The 20,137-nt window shown below is 36.9% G+C and overlaps 1 protein-coding gene across 2 annotated transcripts in view; it reads right to left on the minus strand.

Moving 5' to 3' along the window:
* LOC109408139 (myb-like protein Q) overlaps positions 1-18,174 on the minus strand; it is a 195,238-nt gene extending 177,064 nt beyond the window's left edge. The window contains exons 1-2 of one of the 2 annotated variants that reach the window (XM_029854131.2): positions 17,670-18,174; positions 6,573-7,427 (exon numbers count right to left, since the gene is read on the minus strand). In XM_029854131.2, coding sequence (XP_029709991.2) covers positions 6,573-6,678 — 106 coding nt within the window. In that variant the 5' untranslated portion in view covers positions 6,679-7,427; positions 17,670-18,174. Of the gene's footprint in view, positions 1-6,572; positions 7,428-17,669 lie in introns of those variants that run through there. The other variant, XM_062850897.1, reaches the window with a different exon arrangement.
* Positions 18,175-20,137: the final 1,963 nt, after the last annotated feature.

Raw genomic sequence — 20,137 nt, forward strand, 5'->3', positions numbered from 1 at the left:
AAAGTTATTCCTAAAAGCAACTTCTTGACGAAGCATTGAATTAGTAGAGTAGTTTCAATCAGGAGTCGAAAAGACTTTTTGATTGGATTTCTGGAGAAGTTTTTTGGTCAGATTCCCAGCATTCTATTAGGCCACGTTAGCAAATTCTGACGAAATTTGTGGATTGACCTTTGCTATAAAACAAATGTCATGTAAAAAAAACAGGTAGATTAAAAATTGGAGAGTGCTGCTGCATTCTAAAAAAACTTAATTCTTTCCGACAATCTAGCATGGAAAATTTCATTGGAAATACCACCGCAAAATTGCTTTGGAAAATGTGGTAAAACTTCCTCCTCCAATTATGACAACGCCCAAAAGCTCACTGGATCACATGTGCCCCTTAGAGGAAGATAGAGAAGCAAAGGAACGTCAAAGCCGTATTTAAACGAGGCGCCCATCAGCGCTATTGAAGGAAAAACAGCGTGGCTGGTCTGAATATTTGGTCCGAAATTGTTTCACAGGAAGGTGCTTTTACGAGAAATTTGTCCAGAAATACTTTCAATAATTTCTCTAGAAATTTCTTCAGAAGAAAAAATACAAGAATTCTTCTTCTTCTTCTGTATGGCTCTACGTTCCCACTAGGACTTGGCCGGCCTCGCTTCAACTTAGTGTTCTTAGAGCACTTCTACAGTTATTAGTTGAAGGGCTTTCTTTGCCTGCCATTGCATGAATTTGTATATTGTGAGGCAAGTACAATGATACACTATGCCCAGGGAGTCGAGACAATTTTCTCGACCGGAACGGGAATCGAACCCGCCGTCTCCGGATTGACGATCCAAAGCCTTAACCATTAGGCTAACTGGAGACTTCTATGTCTATCCAAAGATTTAATTATAGGATTCTTCGTTAAATTCCTTCAGTAACTTCCTCAGATTGGTTTAGGAATCTTATAGAGATTCTTCATTAGGGTGTCCCAAAATAGAAAAAGTGTCAAAAAGTTAACTTGCTCACCCTTAGAATGATAGATTAGGTTTCTAGCAACAATAGTGCCATACATGAAAACTCAATCAAAAAATATTTAGAGGTTGCACGCATCGATTTTATGAAAAATGGACGATTTTTGGTATTTTTACCAAAACAATGCTAATATGAGTTGAAAAATAAAAGGAATAAACGTCATCAATCAAAGTAAATCATAGTTCTGGGTCCCGCAAACAAAGTTTGGAGGGAGTTTAGGTCATCAAAGTTGATTTTATATATTTGGCAAAGGTTAAAATATCAAAAAATCGCGATTTTTTCCACCAAAATTTTCAAAAATGCTCAATTTATAAGGATTTTGAATTTTTTCCTGCGAATCACAATTCCCCTATTTTATAGCAAATTTTGTGTAGATTATTTCAGCTGAAGACAGTTTTGAGCTATCTCCTTCATGAGCTGAGATATCGGTATAATAATGATAACACAATCAAGGAAAAAATCATGTTTTCTTACGTTAGTCGATTTTGTTCACTAGTTTCCATGACTAGGGTAATTGTTCCCATCGTTGCGGTAGTACCTATTGTTGCGGTAATGGCAATTGAGCACTTTTTCGACTGAAATGTTACCAAAAGGTATTTTTAATAGATGTATGGTGCTTAAATTATGAGATTGCACCATTTGTTTGCTTAAGATTTGCCCAAAAACCTATTTTAAAAAAATATTTTCATAAATGTGTTTGCTGCTGTGTTCCTATTGTTGCGGTAGTGTTCCTAATGTTGCGGTATCCCATATGATTTCAATGGGATACCGCAACAATAGGAACAAAATACCGCAACATTAGGAACACATACCGCAACATTAGGAACACAATGATCTTTCAGATAAAAACGAATAAAATGCTCATAACAACATCAAAGTGGCAATATTTCGTTATTTTCCCGTAGATTAAGGATGGATTTTATTATTTTCAATTCAATCCATGTAAAAAGTTTGCTTGGGGCGATACAATTGTGGTTTAAACATGAACCCAGCGCTTAACTCCTCCATGATCGGATCAATTACCCTACTATGCAATTAAACAAAACACGACAAATTTTAGACATTATAGTACGTGCAAATGCACATTTTTGAAAAATTTCAGGAATTATTGGGTTGCTTTGATCATTACTGATTCATGCTGCATGACAGTAACAATATGTAAATGTTTTGAGAGTTAAACATCGTTTCATATCTACATATGCTGAACACAACTTTTCACACTCGCTTTGTGAATACGAAAAGATTTTTTTTTCTTACATTTCATCTGGTGATCAAATAGCAGTAGCAAGCCACCGATTCAAAACTTGTAATTTTGGTTGAAAATTATGTTTTAACAAGTAAGCAGCGCAGCCGAAAGATTTCAACATTGACATTTCTTAGGTTAACACCTCTTGTAACATATTAGGCCAGCCACTACGTTTATTTTTTTTAAATAATAGTGGAATCTAAACATCCTGATCCTTTCTGAAATCCAACTCTAGCTGCAAATATGTGCGCTTATGGTTTGCTTTTTAAATCAAATTATATAATAGAAATCAATATTGTGTAAAGAACTAGCTTTAGTTAAAATTCGCGAATAAAAAGAAAAAATATCCTTATATTCGTGAAAATACCTGCATTTCCATGCACATATTTAATTTTTTATTTCAATTGGCTGAAACTATAAAATTATATTTTTCTTTCTTGCAGTTTTTATTAGCTATTTTATTTTCATTTTTGTTGTTTTCGCTGTTAGAGCATTAGTTCTAGTATGACTAGAAAGAACCTATATGTTTGCTTAACAAGAGCACCAAAATCTACTTGAAAAAGGATAACATTGTTGAGCGATCTACACATCACTCAAAATATATCATATAGAACATCACACATTGAATTTGATTGTCTGACTTGCGATCACTTATATTTTTAAAATATCACAGCAAGCCACTTTTTGAGCCTTTCTTTGAACCGGTAAGCACAATCAATGTAAAATTATCAAAGTAACCCAATTATATCTGAAAATCTTCAAAAATGTATACTTACATAACATAACATATCAAAAACTTGTTATTTGCTTTTTTTTTGCATGGTAGTCATAGAAACTAATGAACAAAAACAAATAACATAAGAAAACCCGATTTTTTTCATTGATTGTGTTATCATTATTATGCAGATATGGTCGGCGTTAAGTCAGAGGGGACCAAGTAACAAAATTGACGAAAATTAGCTTTTTAGGGCATTTGATTTAAAATTACTTAAGCTACTTGGAGCATTCACCCAATTTTCTTAATGTTACAATTAACGAGAGTTATAGCACAATTTTATTTTGATTGAACTGCGAAAATCGATAATAGTGTGCAGTCAGAGTGGACCACATGCTTGATGTTAAGAGAGTTAAAAAAGTATGTATTGGTTAAAATCCAATAAATAAAGTAAATTATCATCAAAATGTGATACGTTTCCAAATCGTATGACTCCCTAACGCATTTTCTGATGATTATTGTTCAAGAAAGCACGTGAAATTCCAGTTTATTATGGTCAATATCGTATTTTACAGATCATCGTGTTGAAGCATGTTGTGGCATTTCGCGTGCAGACAGAGTGGACCATGTGTCTCTGAAAAAAATAGTTGAAATTTCCTTATTCTTCGTTATTCTTTCCAAATCAAAATATGTTTGTTTAGTTGTTGTTGACCATCATGTTGAAATGTACCAATACCCGTTTCATGAAGAAATTGATTTTACTGATTATTTAAGAATTGTGTACTTGGTTCACTCTGTTTGAACGAATTTTTGAAAAATGACAGTCCTCTAAATAAATTATTATGAACTGTGCAACTACAATATTTTAAAAACGTACCGAACTATGAAAAAACATTCAAAAGTTGTTAGCTATTAAATGATCAAGTAAATAATTCTTAAATAGCTCATTAATTGACTACCCTTCATGTGATATTGAACTGTTGTACTTGGTCCACTCTGACTGAACATAAAAATTGAAAATGGTAATCAACAGTGTAATAACAGAAATATCAAATTTCAAACTTCCTGCTCACATTATGCACCACTCCTATTAACTGTTGTCCTACTTGTGCATTAATTTTTCATGAAATATGTGAGAACTTGAGTGTGAAATGTAGTTGGTTGAAGATTTTCCAAAAACTGTTCAGTCAGAGTGTACTAAGTACAATAATTACTTAGCAATTTCTCGGTTTCAAGCTTTATTTTACGTTTTTTTCTCGATCAATGCAGAGCGATACTATGATGAATAGTTTTTAAGATTTATGGCAAAAATTCAAGAACATTTGTTGAAAAACTCAAAACTTATAGAGTTGCAAACTTTAAAGTCGTTTTTCTAGAAATTAAGTAAAAGACACATGGTCCTCTCTGACTTAACGCCGACCATATCTTAACTCATGAAGGAGATAGCTCAAAACTGTCTTCAGCCGAAATAATCTACACAAAATTTGCTATAAAATAGTGGAATTGTGAATTGCAGGAAAAATTTTAAAATCCTTATAAATTGAGCATTTTTGAAAAAATTGGTGAAAAAAATCGCGATTTTTTGATATTTTAACCTTTGCCAAATATATAAAATCAGCTTTGATGACCTAAACTCCCTCCAAACTTTGTTTGCGGGACCCAGAACTATGATTTACTTTGATTGATGACTTTTATTTCTTTTATTTTTCAACTCATATTAGCATTGTTTTGGTAAAAATACCAAAAATCGTCCATTTTTCATAAAATCGATGCGTGCAACCTCTAAATATTTTTTGATTGAGTTTTCATGTATGGAACTATTGTTGCTAGGAACCTAATCTATCATTCTAAGGGTGAGCAAGTTAACTTTTTGACACTTTTTCTATTTTGGGACACCCTATTCTTCATTCATCCAATAACGTCTAGGGGAGGGGTTCATTCTAAGTTGCTTCACAATTTTTTTTTCAAAAGAGCTCTTCAGAAACTCTATCAAGAATTGTTACAGGATTTCCAGTGGTTCTTCAAGCTTACAGTTTAATGCAATATCGCCTGAAACTCATACTAGACACAGCTTCCACTGATGCTGATCCTTCGAACTTCATATCTCAATTAACGCTGTCAGTCGTTAACTAGGAACCAGGGTGACCTAAACTCAAAAGTATTCGCGATTTTGCACATGCGGTGTATTCTATGGGCGTGTTAAATATGCTAAAAATATCCGATGTGACTTGATCTGCCCCTCGGATCCCCTTGTCACCACCTGAACAAAAAAAAAATGCATTCAAGCGTGGTTACGATTTCCTATCTAATGCTTGAAGAGCTGAGTTGAGTCGGCAAAGACAAGAGGGGCAGCGGGCGAGCGTCCATGCCTTCCTCAGTGGCAACAGCTGTGCTGACTGGAATCGCCACGGAAAACGTGACTTCCACCAATAATCGTCCGATCCTCACACATCACTCGTCGGTGGAACATGACCGCACTTCCTTCTAGTTCGATCCGACCCCGGCCAGCCGCGCTCAGCCATTTATTGCAGCGTGGGGCGTAAGGGATTTAGTTGTCTCGTCGCCGTCGTCGTCGTCCTCGGTGCGATTACTGCTGGGCTGGCTTTTGAAACATGCAAAATCGCCTTATCGCGCGTAGTTTTCGGCTCGAGTTGCATCATTTTGCTGATGATGATGAGTGATGGACGGACGGGCGAATGGATGGGAAGAAGAAAAAACATACGATCGGGAGTACGTGTTGGTTTTCACGTACTTACCTACTGAGTCTAGACGGTATAGCTCGCGGTAGTACGTACAATTTGAAGTATGCCTCGATCGATGCGGTGTCGACCAACATGTACGTCACAGGAATGTGTCCGAGGTGGTAATGAAATGCTAGAGCGGTGACTCGACAAAAAACTTGCTCTGTATTGAACAATGAAGATGATATTACTGGCATACTTGATTTTAATGACCCTCGTGTGAATGTCTCATTCAAATTTACCCTTGATCAAACTAATCTAGGTGAGTCGTGATTGGCTTTTTCCCTATTGGACGACATTTTTGAAAGATTATTTATGCAACTTCCTCAATCATTTTCCCAGTAATATTTCCTGGAAGATTCTGCAAAATACATCCATAAGGAAGAAGATGGAAGCACACGGAAATTTCATGAAGAAATTTCAGCTGAAAATCCGGAAGAAATGCCGTGAGGGACAACACAGGGAAAACCTCTGATAGGAATCCCTAGTAGAATTTCTACTGAAAATGAGTGAAAGCCTCATATAGAAATCCTTAGAGGAATTCTAGTAGAACTCTCAGAGATAGCCTCCGTAGTTTCAGAAGAAAACTCCGGGAAAAACTCCTGAGGAAACCCACGGGAGAAACAGCGAAAGTAATCGCGAAAAAGAATTCAAGACGAATCCCGAGAAACTCTAACAGAAATGTCGCGACAAATTAAAAAAAGGATAGCACTCTGAGGTCTGAATAAGTAAACACAAGAAAGGTTCCCGTTTTATCGCACGATGAAACACCCGTAATCAGGCGACACTGATCCAAGCCAATCAATTATTGCATCATTTTCTAATACAGCTACGTGGTATGACTAATCAATAAACGAAAAAATGTACTACTCACATGTAAGATCCAGATCGAACCCATCCTGGGTGTAGCGAATGCGACGCTTGCTCACGAGATTCCGTATCGTGTTGGTCATCTTGCTCGACGACAGCGTGTTGGCCATGTTTGCCTTCAGCCGGTGCAACAAATCAGGGAACCGACGATGCTTCCTCCAGCTGGAACTCCCAATTTTGACTGTTGCTGCCGCTGACTACCACCGGGAACTCTCTTCTCTCTTCTGACTTCTTTTTCGATTGAATCACTTGCTTCGACTTCTTCTTTCATGCAACGCGAACTACAACGCGCGTTTGCTTTTACACATGCACTTGTATTATGAACACCTCTGTGGATAGCTGGCTTCCCGAACTCCTTCGCCGTTGTCGCGTGATTCTCTTCTGCTCTGATGCTCACCCCCCAAGAAAGAGGGTTGACACCGACGGCGACGACACTATTTGAGAAAACCTGCACTTTTCTCCGGACAATCACCACCTTCACTGGCACCGCCGGAGACTACTATGGCCCTAAGAACTTGGCTTCTTCTACGAATCGTATCACAACTGATCTCACTACACGGCGGACTGCTTCCACCACTTGCTTCCATTAGAAAGGTTTCTTCGGCGAGTACATCTACACTGTAACGGAAGATCTTCGCTCTCAATTCAGCTATCACTTTTGCTCCCGACCCGAAAGGGTTCAGTTGCTTCTTGCTGTTGCCACTTCTGCTGCTGCTGCTTCGGCGATCCCTTGATTTTTCTTTTTCGCCGCGGCCTTTGGGATCATTCTGTACTACGAGCGAGCGAGACCGAAATTTTGAATTTCCTTCCCGCGCCGTTCACACTCTTCTTCACTCGCCGCCCGCCACAAAAATATCACCTAGAACAAGAAGAGAAAGATATGGGAAGTCGTCTCAGTCATCTAATACACCACACACCGTGAACTAATTGTTCTCTTAGGAGGGCCAGCTTTGCCCTTCGTTGTGACAGTAGACTGGTCCAAAATGTATGCAGTTACGTAACGAAAACCTTGCAGCAGATTCGGGGAATGGACATGATCAGTAAAGTTTCCTAAGAGTTTGAACCCAATTGGCGAATACGTCTAAGTATTCCTAAATTAGTTTTCCGAAGATTCAACAATCAAAAACTTCAACGAAACTTTGTCGGTAATTCCTACCAGGACTACCAGGATGTTTCTTCGAGAATTACATCAGGAGTTCCACTCAGAACTTCCCGCAGACTCGTCCGATTGATTGTCCAATAAGGCTTTCTCTTCACGAGGAATATTTTCAGGTTATTTTCAAGAACATTTTCAGCAATTTCTCCAAAAGTTATTTATCAATTATTTCAGGAATTCTTGCAAGAATTTCTCCGTAAAATTTTCGTAAATTTCTCTAGAAATTCCGCTTAGAATTCTTTTAGAATTGAGTTTTGAGTTTTCTCTTGGAATTCCAAATAAAATTGGTCAAAGATTTTCCCAAGAAATTGTTTGACAGATGTCTCCAGAAATTTATCCAAATATATTTTTCTAAATTCCTCCAATGATTTTTCCAGGAACTCTTACAAAAAAATCTACAAGCAGAATTCTACAGCAGAAATTTCTCAGGAGAATTTCTCCGAAGATTTTTTAGATTTTTTCCTCGAGTATTTCTTTAAAAATTTCTTCGAAGATAGCTCTGGAAATGTGACGAAAACTACTACAGTAGACGTTCGATAACTGCAACATGTTTACGTTTCACTTAGCGAACTAAATGCGGTAACTGCAACGACTGACAGATGTCAACAAGTTGTCAAACGACAAAAATAACCGTAAAGTTAATCCGACTGTTCATTTGGGCTAACATGGCACACCATTTTGACGTTTGGCGATGCGATATCTTCAAATTTGTTACACTTACCGGACTTGCAGTTAAAAAGCATTGCAGTTAAACCGTTTGCACCGACCGAACGTCTACTGTACTAAAAATCTCCAAGGATACTCGGCAGATGTTTCCAGGAATTTATCCAAATGCATTTTTAAGATTTCTTCCGGGGAAACTCTTCAGTTCTTTAGGAATATGGTAGGGAATCGCGTCACTTAGGCGGTGGCTTCTATATTCGTCTGTTTTCCACTATAACTCAGTCAAATTTGAACCAATTGACACAACTTTTGGAATGTGGTGAGATAGGTATAGTATCTACCCGTGTACAACATTTCAAGTCAATTGGTTCAAAATTGACTGAGTTATAGTGGAAAACAGACGAATATAGAAGCCACCGCCCAAGTGGCGCGATACCCTAGACGATTTTTCCAGGAACTTTCCATGAAATTTCTCCAGTATTTTCCTGGAAGATACCGGTTGATATTTTCTGATGCTTCCTTCGAGGATTTGTATGAGAATTTCTATACAACTTCCTCTAGAAAGTTTTCAAGAATTTGTTCAGAAAGTTCACCGAAGAATCGAAGACCAAAGACTTTCTCCGAGAATTGTTCCAAGGATTCTTTGAAAACATTGTACGAGTGTTACCTTAGAAATATTTCTGAAGAATTCCTCCAAAAGTTACTTCAGGGAATCTATGAACCCGAAGATTCTTGAGAATGTTTCTGCGAGGATTTCTCCAGAAATTTCTCCATAAACTATTCGGAAATTGTTCCGAGGGTTTCTCCACAAATTTCTTCGAGAATAGCCCCAGAAATTCTCTTTGAAAGTTTCTACGAACATTCTTTATGGATGGCTCTCAACTCTGCGAGAACTCCTCCAGAATTTTAGCTTTCCACCAAAAAATCCTCCATAACATTGTTTTTGCAATCCTTTAGAAATTTCTTCGAGGAATCATTCAGTTTACTCTTGGAATTCCCAAGAAAACATCTTCAAAGATTTCTTTCATATTTGCGCATGAAATTGGCTTCTTCAGCGGTGTTGAGATAATTCCACAATCTGCATGCTAAACTGAACCGACATCCAAATTTTCATGAATTTTGGTGCCCGGGAACCTATTTAAAAATCAGTTTGAAGTTTGTATGGGGGTGATTTGTCGATTCACCCCTCGTCGCATTTTGTACTGGGCGGAGCTGTCAAGCAGTTGCCCAGCTGTCAAAAAGTGATTTCGAAAAATCCCTTTGAATTTGTACTACAGTACTAAAATAAAATTCTAAAAATCCGAAAAATAATCATAGTGGTTCAGAAAAAAGTGGTATAAAATCAAAAAAAAATCAATATATTTTTCTAAATTTAAAAAGCCAAATAGGGTGACAATGGGTATTCTCGGCAGGTTTGTTCTCTTCGTCATGTGGGGTTTTTGTCAGCCAAATCTCCTGAAACTTTGCCATATAATTCAGCTTAGTTGGGAAGGATTTGAGACCAACTCTGAGTTCAATAGGTTTCAAAAAACCCCCAAGGACGAATATTTAGAACAAAACGGCCGAGAATAGGTGATTTCCTCTACTTAAAACAAGAAAATTAACCAGTAATTCAACAAAACATTTTTTGAGTTTCTTCTGAGATTTCTCTAGTAGTTCTTCAAATGATTTGCCTTGGAACGCCTGCGAATTTCCATAAAATTTCTTCCAGAAATTCCTCCAAGAGGTCTTCCAAGAATTTCTCACGGAACATCACCAAAGGCCATCGCCCTTTGGATTCCTCTGAAAATGCCTCCCAGCCCCAGAGTTGTTCAATAGATTCTTCCAAGAATTTCTACGAGAGTTATATATATCCAGAAATCTATCCAAAAATTTCTCAGAAGAATTCAGAAGCAAAGATTGCTCTGGAAATAGCTCCGAATAATCCTTTAGAAGTTTCTACGATGATTTCTACAAAACAGTCCTCCAAAAATGACTCCTCGGATTTCACCTAAAAGATCTCCGATGACTCTCACAGAAATATTTTAAAGGATTCCTCCAGAAGTTCCTTCGGACTTTCAGAAATATCTGCAAGAATTTCACCATTAAGTTTGAAAAAATTGCATCAGCAATTTTTCCATAAACTTCTTTACGGAATCTTTCATTAATTTCTTCGATGAATCGTACAGAAATTCTTCCGAGGATCCCTCTAAAACTCAGAAGAATTCAGCATCTGAGGATTCCAATAAAACTCCCATGAGGATCTTCAGAGAGTCCTAAATATTTCTGAAAATTCCTTCATTAATCGATTCAGAATGGTCTCAAGAAATTCCAGAATTGCTCAAGAAACTCCTCAAAGGTTTTTTTTTAAGATTCCTCCAAAATTGTCCTCGAAAATTCTTCCAAAAATTCCAAGAAATTTCTAGAAATTTCTCTGAAATTTTTTTTTATACTTTTAAGATAAGTCTAGAAATTTCTACAAGGGTTTCTTTGAAAGTTTCTTTGAAAGTTCATGGAAAAGTTATTTCGAGAATTTCCCCCGAAGTTTTTCCGTAACCCTTTTTAAAATTTGTGCAAAAATTTTACCTTTTCTCGTCCTTCCTCTAGAATTATTTTCGAGGATTTCTCCAGCAGGTCTTCTGAAGGCTGTTTTGAAACTTTCTGCGAGTCTTTCTCAAAAACTTTTGGCGAGACTTTGCTCAGCAAATACCTTCTGAAAAGCCGCCATAAAAATTCCGTCGAAGATGCGTCGAAAAAGTCGGAACATTATCTCTGTAATTTCTCCTAGAATTCCTTAAGAAATTCTTCCAAATTTTTCTCCACGATGTTTCCAAATAATTTCCTAAAAGTTTCATCGTGTTTTTTTTTTCTGAAAATTTCTCCAGAATTATCCCAAAGATTTGTTTTTCAGAAGTTCATTCTAAGCTTCTTCGTGAATTTTCTTAAGGAGTTTTCCAGATGATGTGTCTAGTAATAACACAACACAAATAAAACAAAACATTTTAAAAGCTACTCCCATGATTGTACCAGTAATTTTACAAAGGATTTCTTCAGGAATTCCGCAGAGGATTTCTCCAAGAACTTCTCAAGAAATTTTTCGAAGCGACATCTTAAAATTCATTAGGAAAATTTTTCAGAAATGAAAGGAAGTTATTCGAGAATACCTTCAGATATATCTGCTACAGAGTATTCCCCTAGAATTTCTGCTCCATACATTCTTCTGAAGATTCCTCCAATAATTTCTCCACTAGTTTCACCAAAATATGCTCAAGAAATACTTTTGAGATGCTGTTTCAAAAAGTCTTCATAAAATTCATCAAGGGATTAACCTGATTTTTTTCTAAAAACTTCACTTGAAATATGTTCGAAAATTGTTCCAAAAATCTTCTGAGGATTTCTGACAAAAATTGCTCCACCTACTCCTTCGCGGACTCCAGCAATTCTTTAAGGATATTTCTGGAAATTTGGGAATTGGGACTCAGTGGTGTTTAAAAGTGTTCCAGAGGCGTTTCAGGGGGTTTCAGGGGATTTCTAGGAATTCCAAGATTTCAGAAGGGATTCAAGTAGGGCTACCAACTGTCCAGCATTGAAAACCAGGACATTTAATGTATTTTCTCAAAAAAAAAGGCTTTGTTAAGGACAAGGTATTTGGAGTACATAGCTCAAAATTTCTAGAGCACCGTTTTTTAGAACCGTTGAATGGATTTAGATGAAATTACATCACGCTAATTGTTCAGTGGTTGTCAACAGCGTGATGCATTTTAATCCAAAACAGTTCAACGGTTCTAAAAAACGGTGCTTTAGAAATTTTGAGCAATGTACTCCAAATACCTTGTCCTTAAGAAATATTCGCCAAAATGAGTCCAAAATCAATACATGTCTTGCTAAATTAGCACGGATGGCATAGACTGTTTCAGAAATTATAAATACACTTTGTTTATTAAATTAAACTAACTGTTCTAATGAGTTTTACCAACTTCAACTTCAGAGTATAGCTTATTGTACTCCATATTTTTATATTTCCTTTCAATTGTCTTGATATTTTAAAGAACAGTCGAGTTCTCTAACAAATAACTTATTTTTTCAAATTTGCATTTGCATAAAGATGTTTTTCATTAAATACCAAACATTATCTAAATGTTTATCACATTCGCTTTCTCAACAAGTTGTCTGAGGCATGCTTTGATCAAAATTTGGGAAAAATCGATAAAGGCATTTCCACAACATTTTTTCGGAGATCAAGTTTCTTAATTTTTAAGGTTTTCTACGGAACATAAGAACTACCACATAGTTTCTTAGCTTTCCTGAACGCATTTAATCTAAACAAACTTATTTTTTTAGCTTTTTCGATCCTTCAAACGGCAAAGCTTGTCATACCATAAAAAAATGCAGTAAGCAGTAATTAAGGCGAAACTGGAAGCATTCCCTCATTATTTTGGTTTTTGATTTTTCATGAAATAACGAAGCAATATTTTCAAAAGCGGTTTTCGTGCACATGTGATCAAGGTATCTCCTGAATTTTTCTCAGGTGGAAAAAGTTTTTCGTTTTTGCAGAAACCATTTTTTGGTGAAATTTTGTTTAAAAATGGTTTCTGCAAAACTAAAAACATTTTCCATCTGAAAAAAGAATCAGGAGATACCTTGATATATACTCTACATGTGCACGAAAACCGAATTTGAAAATATTGCTTCGTTATTTTATGAAAAATCAAAAACCAAAAAGTGAGGAAATGGATCCAGTTTCGCCTTAAGACATTCGCTTGCTTAACGTTTGTTGCTACTTTTGCGATACTTTTTCACGTTTGTAGATTAGGTTTTTAGTCGTTCTGTAAAAATTGTTATTTAAAATATGTTTGCCTAAATTTAAGGTCTAATCGTTGACTCAAGCATCCGGACAATCAAAACATGTCACCCGGATAATCTCTATCAAACAAGAAATCACTCGTAGTTCTGAATCCAATGCTCATCTGCATCATTTGGTTTTTGAGATTTCTGAGTGAAACTTCTGAATCTGTGTAAGAATCTGGATTTAAAGTAAGTCAAGTGCTAAATCTAGGTTTGAGTTTAAATTCTGGAGGCGTTACACATCATTTTGAAAATTCCCGATCATAAATGAAATTCCCGACTTATTCCCGCATATTTCCCGATGGATTTCAATTCCCGACTTTTTCCCGCATTTCCCGAATTTCCCGAGTCTGTGGCCACCCTGCTACTGGTGTTGTTGATCAAATATTCCAGTAAAAATTACTCTTACCAATCGAGAAATATGGTTTATTATTGATACAGCAATTTGTATTGTGTTTGGAAACTAAATATTTTATCTGTGAGATTTTTTCTTTTCTACTATGCTACATTTTTTGACCACTTTGTGCAACTTCAAATTTTGATCATCTAGTTTACAGAGCCCCATTTTTTAACTTTTTACCAGAAACATCAACAAAATTGGTATTATTTGCTTCGTTAGCATGTTTACTACACGATCTAGAAGAAACTTTTTTGTATATTGTGCTCAAATTTAAGTGGAAGTTGATCGTTAGTGTATTTATTTCTGAAAAAGTTTATCTCCCTAGACTCAGGGATTTTGAGGGGATTCCAAGAGTAGCCTTTAAGGGGTTTCGGGAGCGTTTTAGTTGAATTTAAAGTTTTCAAGGTAACTTCTATAAATAAAGCATTCAGGTCTACTTATTTCAAGGGGTTTCAGAGAAGTATCTGAAGGAGATTTGAGAGGGGGTTCAAGCGTGACCAATGGTTTTAAGTGGTTGCATGAGTGTTCCATGAAAGCCCCCCAAAACAGCTCTCAAACCCTCTAAATCTCTCTGAAATAGACCTGACATCCTCTGAACATACGAGATGCGACACGAGACAAGACTTAACACTTATCAATCCTACAATCGAATTAAGTCGTGAAGTTACACTAGCATATAATGTAAAAGTTAATTGGGTCATCCACTGAACCTTCCGTAAAACCTTCCGGTTTCTGCCATGAAACTCTTTTAAACGCTTCGGAAACCCTTTGAAGTGTTCTGATTATTTCTCAAATCCTTCTGAAACCTTTTGAAATACAATGGAACACCAGAAAACCCTGAAAGGCCTCTGAAATCTCATAAAACCCTATGAAATCCCCTGAACCCTCTGAATCGCCCATGGGAAACCGTTCGATACTCCCAAGAACTCTTCCAAAGCCTATGAGCCGGGGATCTGCGAGAAAGATGAACTTGCGCAACAGATAATTAAAACTATCGACAATCAGGTTGAATTGCTCTACAATTGGCGAGAATCAGTCATTGAACAGTTTCTCTTCAAACTCTTCCACGAATTGCTCGAAAAACTCGTGCAGGATCTCCTTCAGGAGTTTTTTTTTAATCTTCCCGAATCAACTCCGGAAATTCCTCAGTTTCTAAATCAACGAATCTCCCGAAGTTACAGCAGATATTCCTTAAGGAGTTTCTTAAGAGATTCCATTTGGAATTTCTTCAGAGTACCGTTGATAAATCTCTCCAGGAGTTCAGGAATTTCTTCAGAAGTTTTTGCAATAATCTCTTTAAAGTCTTCCAAAAAATATGCTATGAGTTCCTCTAGATACTTTAAGGTTTTATACGGCATCATCAGCATTGGCAGCCATGTTGGATATGTGGCTCGAAATTTCAAAGTGATAATTCTCTGCCACCAAAGCGAATATTCGTCTGAAAAAGTATCATCCTATTTGCTCACTCGCAGTGAATGCGATGATACTTTTTCTGCTGCGTTGCTGCAGAATTGACAGTTTTTTATCACTTCAAAAACGCGAGGCAAACAATCATTGAAAAGCAAAAAGTCAATGATTCGTGTGAGCTTTTTTAGAAATTTCTCTAGACGTTCGTTCAAAAATTTCTTCCTGGAGTTCTTCTATGAAATTCAGATAAATCCTTCAGGAGTGTACTTCTTTTTTGGAATTTCATCATATTTTTTTTTCTGGCAAGGAAATTTTTCTTGTAAAGGTAATATTGGCAGAATTTTTTGAAAAACTTCAAAAGAAATTCTAGCAAGAGTTTTCGGCGATTTTTCGTAGAAAAAGTTCTAGGGAAACTCATCAAGGAACTTCTCAATGAACTGCTACAGCGGTTGTTGAAAAAAAAAACTATTAAACGAATTTATGAAAGAAATAATTTGTGCAAGGAACTTTGAAGCAGTACGGAAATTTTCAAGAAACAATCCTGAAAATATTTTTTCCAGGAATACCTGGAAAAAATATATGAGAAAGTTTTGAAGGCATTTTCTCCAGGAACTGAGAAGAAATTCCAGGTGGTCCGCTAAAAGATGCTATCGAGATTTAACTGGGAGCTTTTACAGAAATTTCTGTAGACATTCATTCCGAGATTTCTTTTGAAGTTTTTTCGGAATTTTCTCCAGGAGTTCTTTCAGAAAATCCAGGGAAATCTTTCACATGTTTTCTAGTTTTTCATCATGTGTTTCTATACACTGCAAATTTTGTTTGCCGGTATTCAGCAAACTTTGCTGATTTTTTTTGTGCTGATTTCATTCAGCAATACGAATTTACTGAATATCAGCAATTATTTTTCAGCTTGCTGAATCTTCCAGCAATTTTGACAGTTGATCAGCAACGTTGTGCTGAAATTCAGCAAAAATTTTGCTGAAATTCAGCAGTTTATTTTGCTGTTTTTTTTTTTGTGCTGGAAGCGTTTCAAAAAATTTGGTGTGTATAGATTTTTTTCCAGAAGAATTTTGTGAAGGTAATATTGGAAGATGTTTGAGAAAAACTTCAGAAGAAATACCTGCAAGAATTGTCGGTAATTTTTCGTAAAAAACATTTTAGAGAAGCTTATCATAGAATTTCTCAATCAATTGCTGCATCGATTGTCGAGAGAATTCGTAAACAAAGTCATGCAGTGAAGAATAGGGAATTCTGAAGCAGTACACTAAGGAAATTCTCAAATAAGAATCCTGAATGGAAAATTCCTGAAAAGATTCCTAGAGAAACTCTTGAAGGCATTTTCTCTAGGAACTAAGGAACAAATATAGCAAGAACTACTATTCTCCAGGAGTTCCACTAAAAGATACTCATGAAAGAATTTCTGAAGAAATAATTGGCAGGTCAGAGAAATTTCTGCAGTATGTCTTTTTGGAATTCGTGGAGGAAGAGAAGACACTTCCAGAGTAAGTTTTGGATGCACAACTTGAGGAATTTCAGATAAATTTCCCCGAGAAAATCATAATGGATATCCCTGAGAAACTCAAGTAAATGTTTTAAATTACTACTAACAATTATTATAGGGAGTTAAAAGTTTCCCTGCTTTAGAGGTTTTAGAGCTTTCAAAATAATTGGTAGATGAACTTCCCCAAAAATACACGGAGAAACTCTTCGCGACGCTCTTGGAAGAGCTTTAGGACAATCTGGAGAACTCTTGGAGAAGCTCCTTAGTAAAATCTTGTTGAAAACAATTCTGAAAATTACCTCTATGAGTTACTTAACAATTTTGAAAGATTTTTTAATGTTATTCTATCTTCTTCTTATTGTTCTTGATGTAACGTTCTCACTGAAACAAAGCCTGCTTCTTAGCTTAGTGTTCTAGTAGCACTTGCACAGTTATTATTTGAAAACTTCCCCTGCCAACGATCATTACTGCATGTGTATTGTGTATATCGTTTGGCAGGCACAAGGATACTCTATGTCCAAGGAAATTACGGAATTTTCCATTACAAAAAGTTCCTGGACCGACCTGGAATCTAACCCGTCACCATTAGCATGGTCATGCTGAATACCCACGTTTTTACAGGCCAATAGAGGCCTTAAGGTTCTTTTTAAAAGAATCTCTAAAGATGTCTCTTGATAGGATCACAGCGCTATTAGGATTGACCCCATGCTAGCGAATTCATCCTATTCGAAACATTCCGTTCCACATTCTTATAAGAATGCTATACAGATAGATGTACATGGTGCTGATGGATTACATCCGATACGCGTCTTCAGGATAAGCAATACGTTTTATGGAAACACTTTTGAGCTTCACCAGTCCCTTTCATATATAAAGGAGGCATTTCAAGAGCATAAATCCACCGATTACAGGTATCTTCCACATACAAACTTCACGTCGTTTGCACAATCAATTCCGATTGAGCTCAAATCTTCAGGGAACACTACCCGTCACACATTTCCACTCCGAAACAGCTGCACGGCTCTAAACTCCAGATTTTTCATATGACCCCATACACAATCTTGGACCACTCTAACAGCACACACTTTTCACCCCGACGGACGTCGGTCGGTCGGTGTTTCTTTAAATTTCCTACACCGTTGTCGTTTACCTTTTTTTTTTCGTTTCGCACTCCCTTATATCACACCTCACTTTGAGTGAGTTTCTCCTGCTGATGATGATGATTTCTCACAACACCAAACCGAATATGTACCTCTAACACACGACGACGGCGGCGGCGCGTTTGACTATGTCCCGGCACGACTGGGACTGATTGCGACGACGACGACGGGGCGTTTGCGATATTATTGCACCACACACCTCTGTTGTAGGTAGGTAGGTAGGTACGCCACACGGACACGGCACCGTACGGACCATACGCGGACGGATGGGAGAGAACCGAACTGACTGACTGCGCTGCGATGACTACGGCGACGACGACGAGCCACCGGTTTTTCGATTCGATTCTGCTTCACCCACTGGCACTCTGGCACTAGGTACTGGTGTGCACTCTGCAGCTCACTCACGACGACAACCACGAGGAACTGCTGATGGCGATGCCGATGCGATGATGCTTGTGTATGCGCGCCCGGCTGCTACTGGTGTGTAGGGTAAAGGAGAGTTGGGCCTGGTTTAGGCTCGGGCAAGTAGCGATAGATCTGCAAAGGAAGAAAATTTGTGTCATCAGTCAATTATTGTTTACGAAATTCAAAACTATTTCTATCGTAGCATTATTTTTTGACAAATTCAAACTTCTGATTACAATTGCGGGGATTTGAAGCAAAGGGGTGTAAGTGACAAAAATCCACTTTCGAGTAAATGAGGTTTGAAGTTTTTCACCTATTTTTCATCCCATACGAAGTTCAGAACTCAACCGAATTTACTTCGATTAAAAAAATACATACATCTAATCGCCATAAAATAATCTCAAAAAAGTTCCTGAAAGCTTGAAATCTGAAGATTTTTTTGATATGCTCAGCTCAAAATCGATAACATGGTCAATTACACCCCTTTGCATCTGGGCTCCTCAATTATAGGATTATTAACTTATGTTCTATCCATTTACTCTAACGACTTGACCTAAGTATTTCCACATAAACAATAACCATAAAACGTGCTTAACCACCCAGTCGGGATACAATTCGAACAGTATGCTATATTGTTTAACCGTCTACGGTCCGTGTATGGTGTTGGTTTATTAGGGTTGGTTGAAAAAATTTCAGGTCATCGCTGAAACATTTTTTTTTTTTTTTTTTTTTGAAAGGTTCCTTGCGGCACGCCGACGGACGTAGAAACCTCTCCCATCACTGTGCGCACAAGCGTCTCGCGTTTGCGCGGACAACGACAGTTCACTAGGCCTTTGGATAGGATAGAGAACGTAATCCTTCAGAAGCAGTTCACCAGCCGTGCACGGAACATGTCGTCCAGTAAGACACTGTTGCGTACTGACTCAGAAGGTTACGGTAGAAGGTGTGAAAGTTTCGATTTTGTCATATGGTCGATTTTGTATTTGTTTTTTTTATCATGTCAAGGTTTAAAGAATGTTTTTGTTCATATTTATGCTATGCCCTATTATTCAGTAATCTTTGGTGTGCCTATGATCTGTTAGATAGTCTATGTGTTTGTTATGTCCATTTTCGTTGATCCTCATTCTAGTATTGTTTTTATTATCTTTGAAAGTTGTCTTTCGTCCACATCCCTAGCACTATCAGCAACGGTCCAAATAAGTCCATATTAAAGAAAACCTTTCATACACTCAGTCGAAAAATATAAAAATATCTAATTTGTCATAAATAGTCTACGTTAGTCAAAGTCGAAGTAATCAGTTTTTGTCGATTTCGTCTTGATCACACGTTAGCTTCGAATCTATTAGCAAGCACTGTTAAATGCTGCACTTCCCACTATTAGTTTCTTAGTTATTCTAAATTGACATTGAAAATTATAGAGAAAATTGAATCACGAAAGCACATCAAATGTTGAAAACTATGTATTAGTAAATTGAATACGCGAGATTCTACTTTTTTTTTTTGTTTTTATTAATGTGTATTTTAACTTATAGCTAATTCTACACTTCCGAGATACTACTAACTATTTCATATTATATTCATATTCATATTGAATTAAATTTGTATTTGGATAGTGTATTTGTTAAAATGAACCGAATAGTGGGAAGCCCAGGAAACAGTTCAAAGCCTGCTGACTCAAAAAACATTCCGAGACTCATCACAAAACACAAAAGTTTGCATTATGTTTCACAACGACTCTCGAAACCTTCCCAGACTCAATCGACCGGAACTGTATAGACTACTACTACTAAGCCCCAGCAGGTCCCTCCTGTTTATCGAGCATTTCTGATAAATCAGCCATACTCCATCTGTAGCAGCCGGTTCGCAATGAACCGTTGGAGGCGCATTAAAGTGTTAAAGGTGATATTTTCATTACAAGAATTACAATTAACATCCTTCACTTTAATACCGTCGAACCCTGTGATCTTGGCCAGGGAAATTTCAGGTCATCGCTGAAACATTGAAACGTTATTATGGCGCCAGCACCAAACCGAATAGCGACGTTTTGACTAGC

This window comes from Aedes albopictus, chromosome 2 (genome assembly GCF_035046485.1).
Source record: "Aedes albopictus strain Foshan chromosome 2, AalbF5, whole genome shotgun sequence".
Lineage (NCBI taxonomy): Eukaryota > Metazoa > Arthropoda > Insecta > Diptera > Culicidae > Aedes > Aedes albopictus.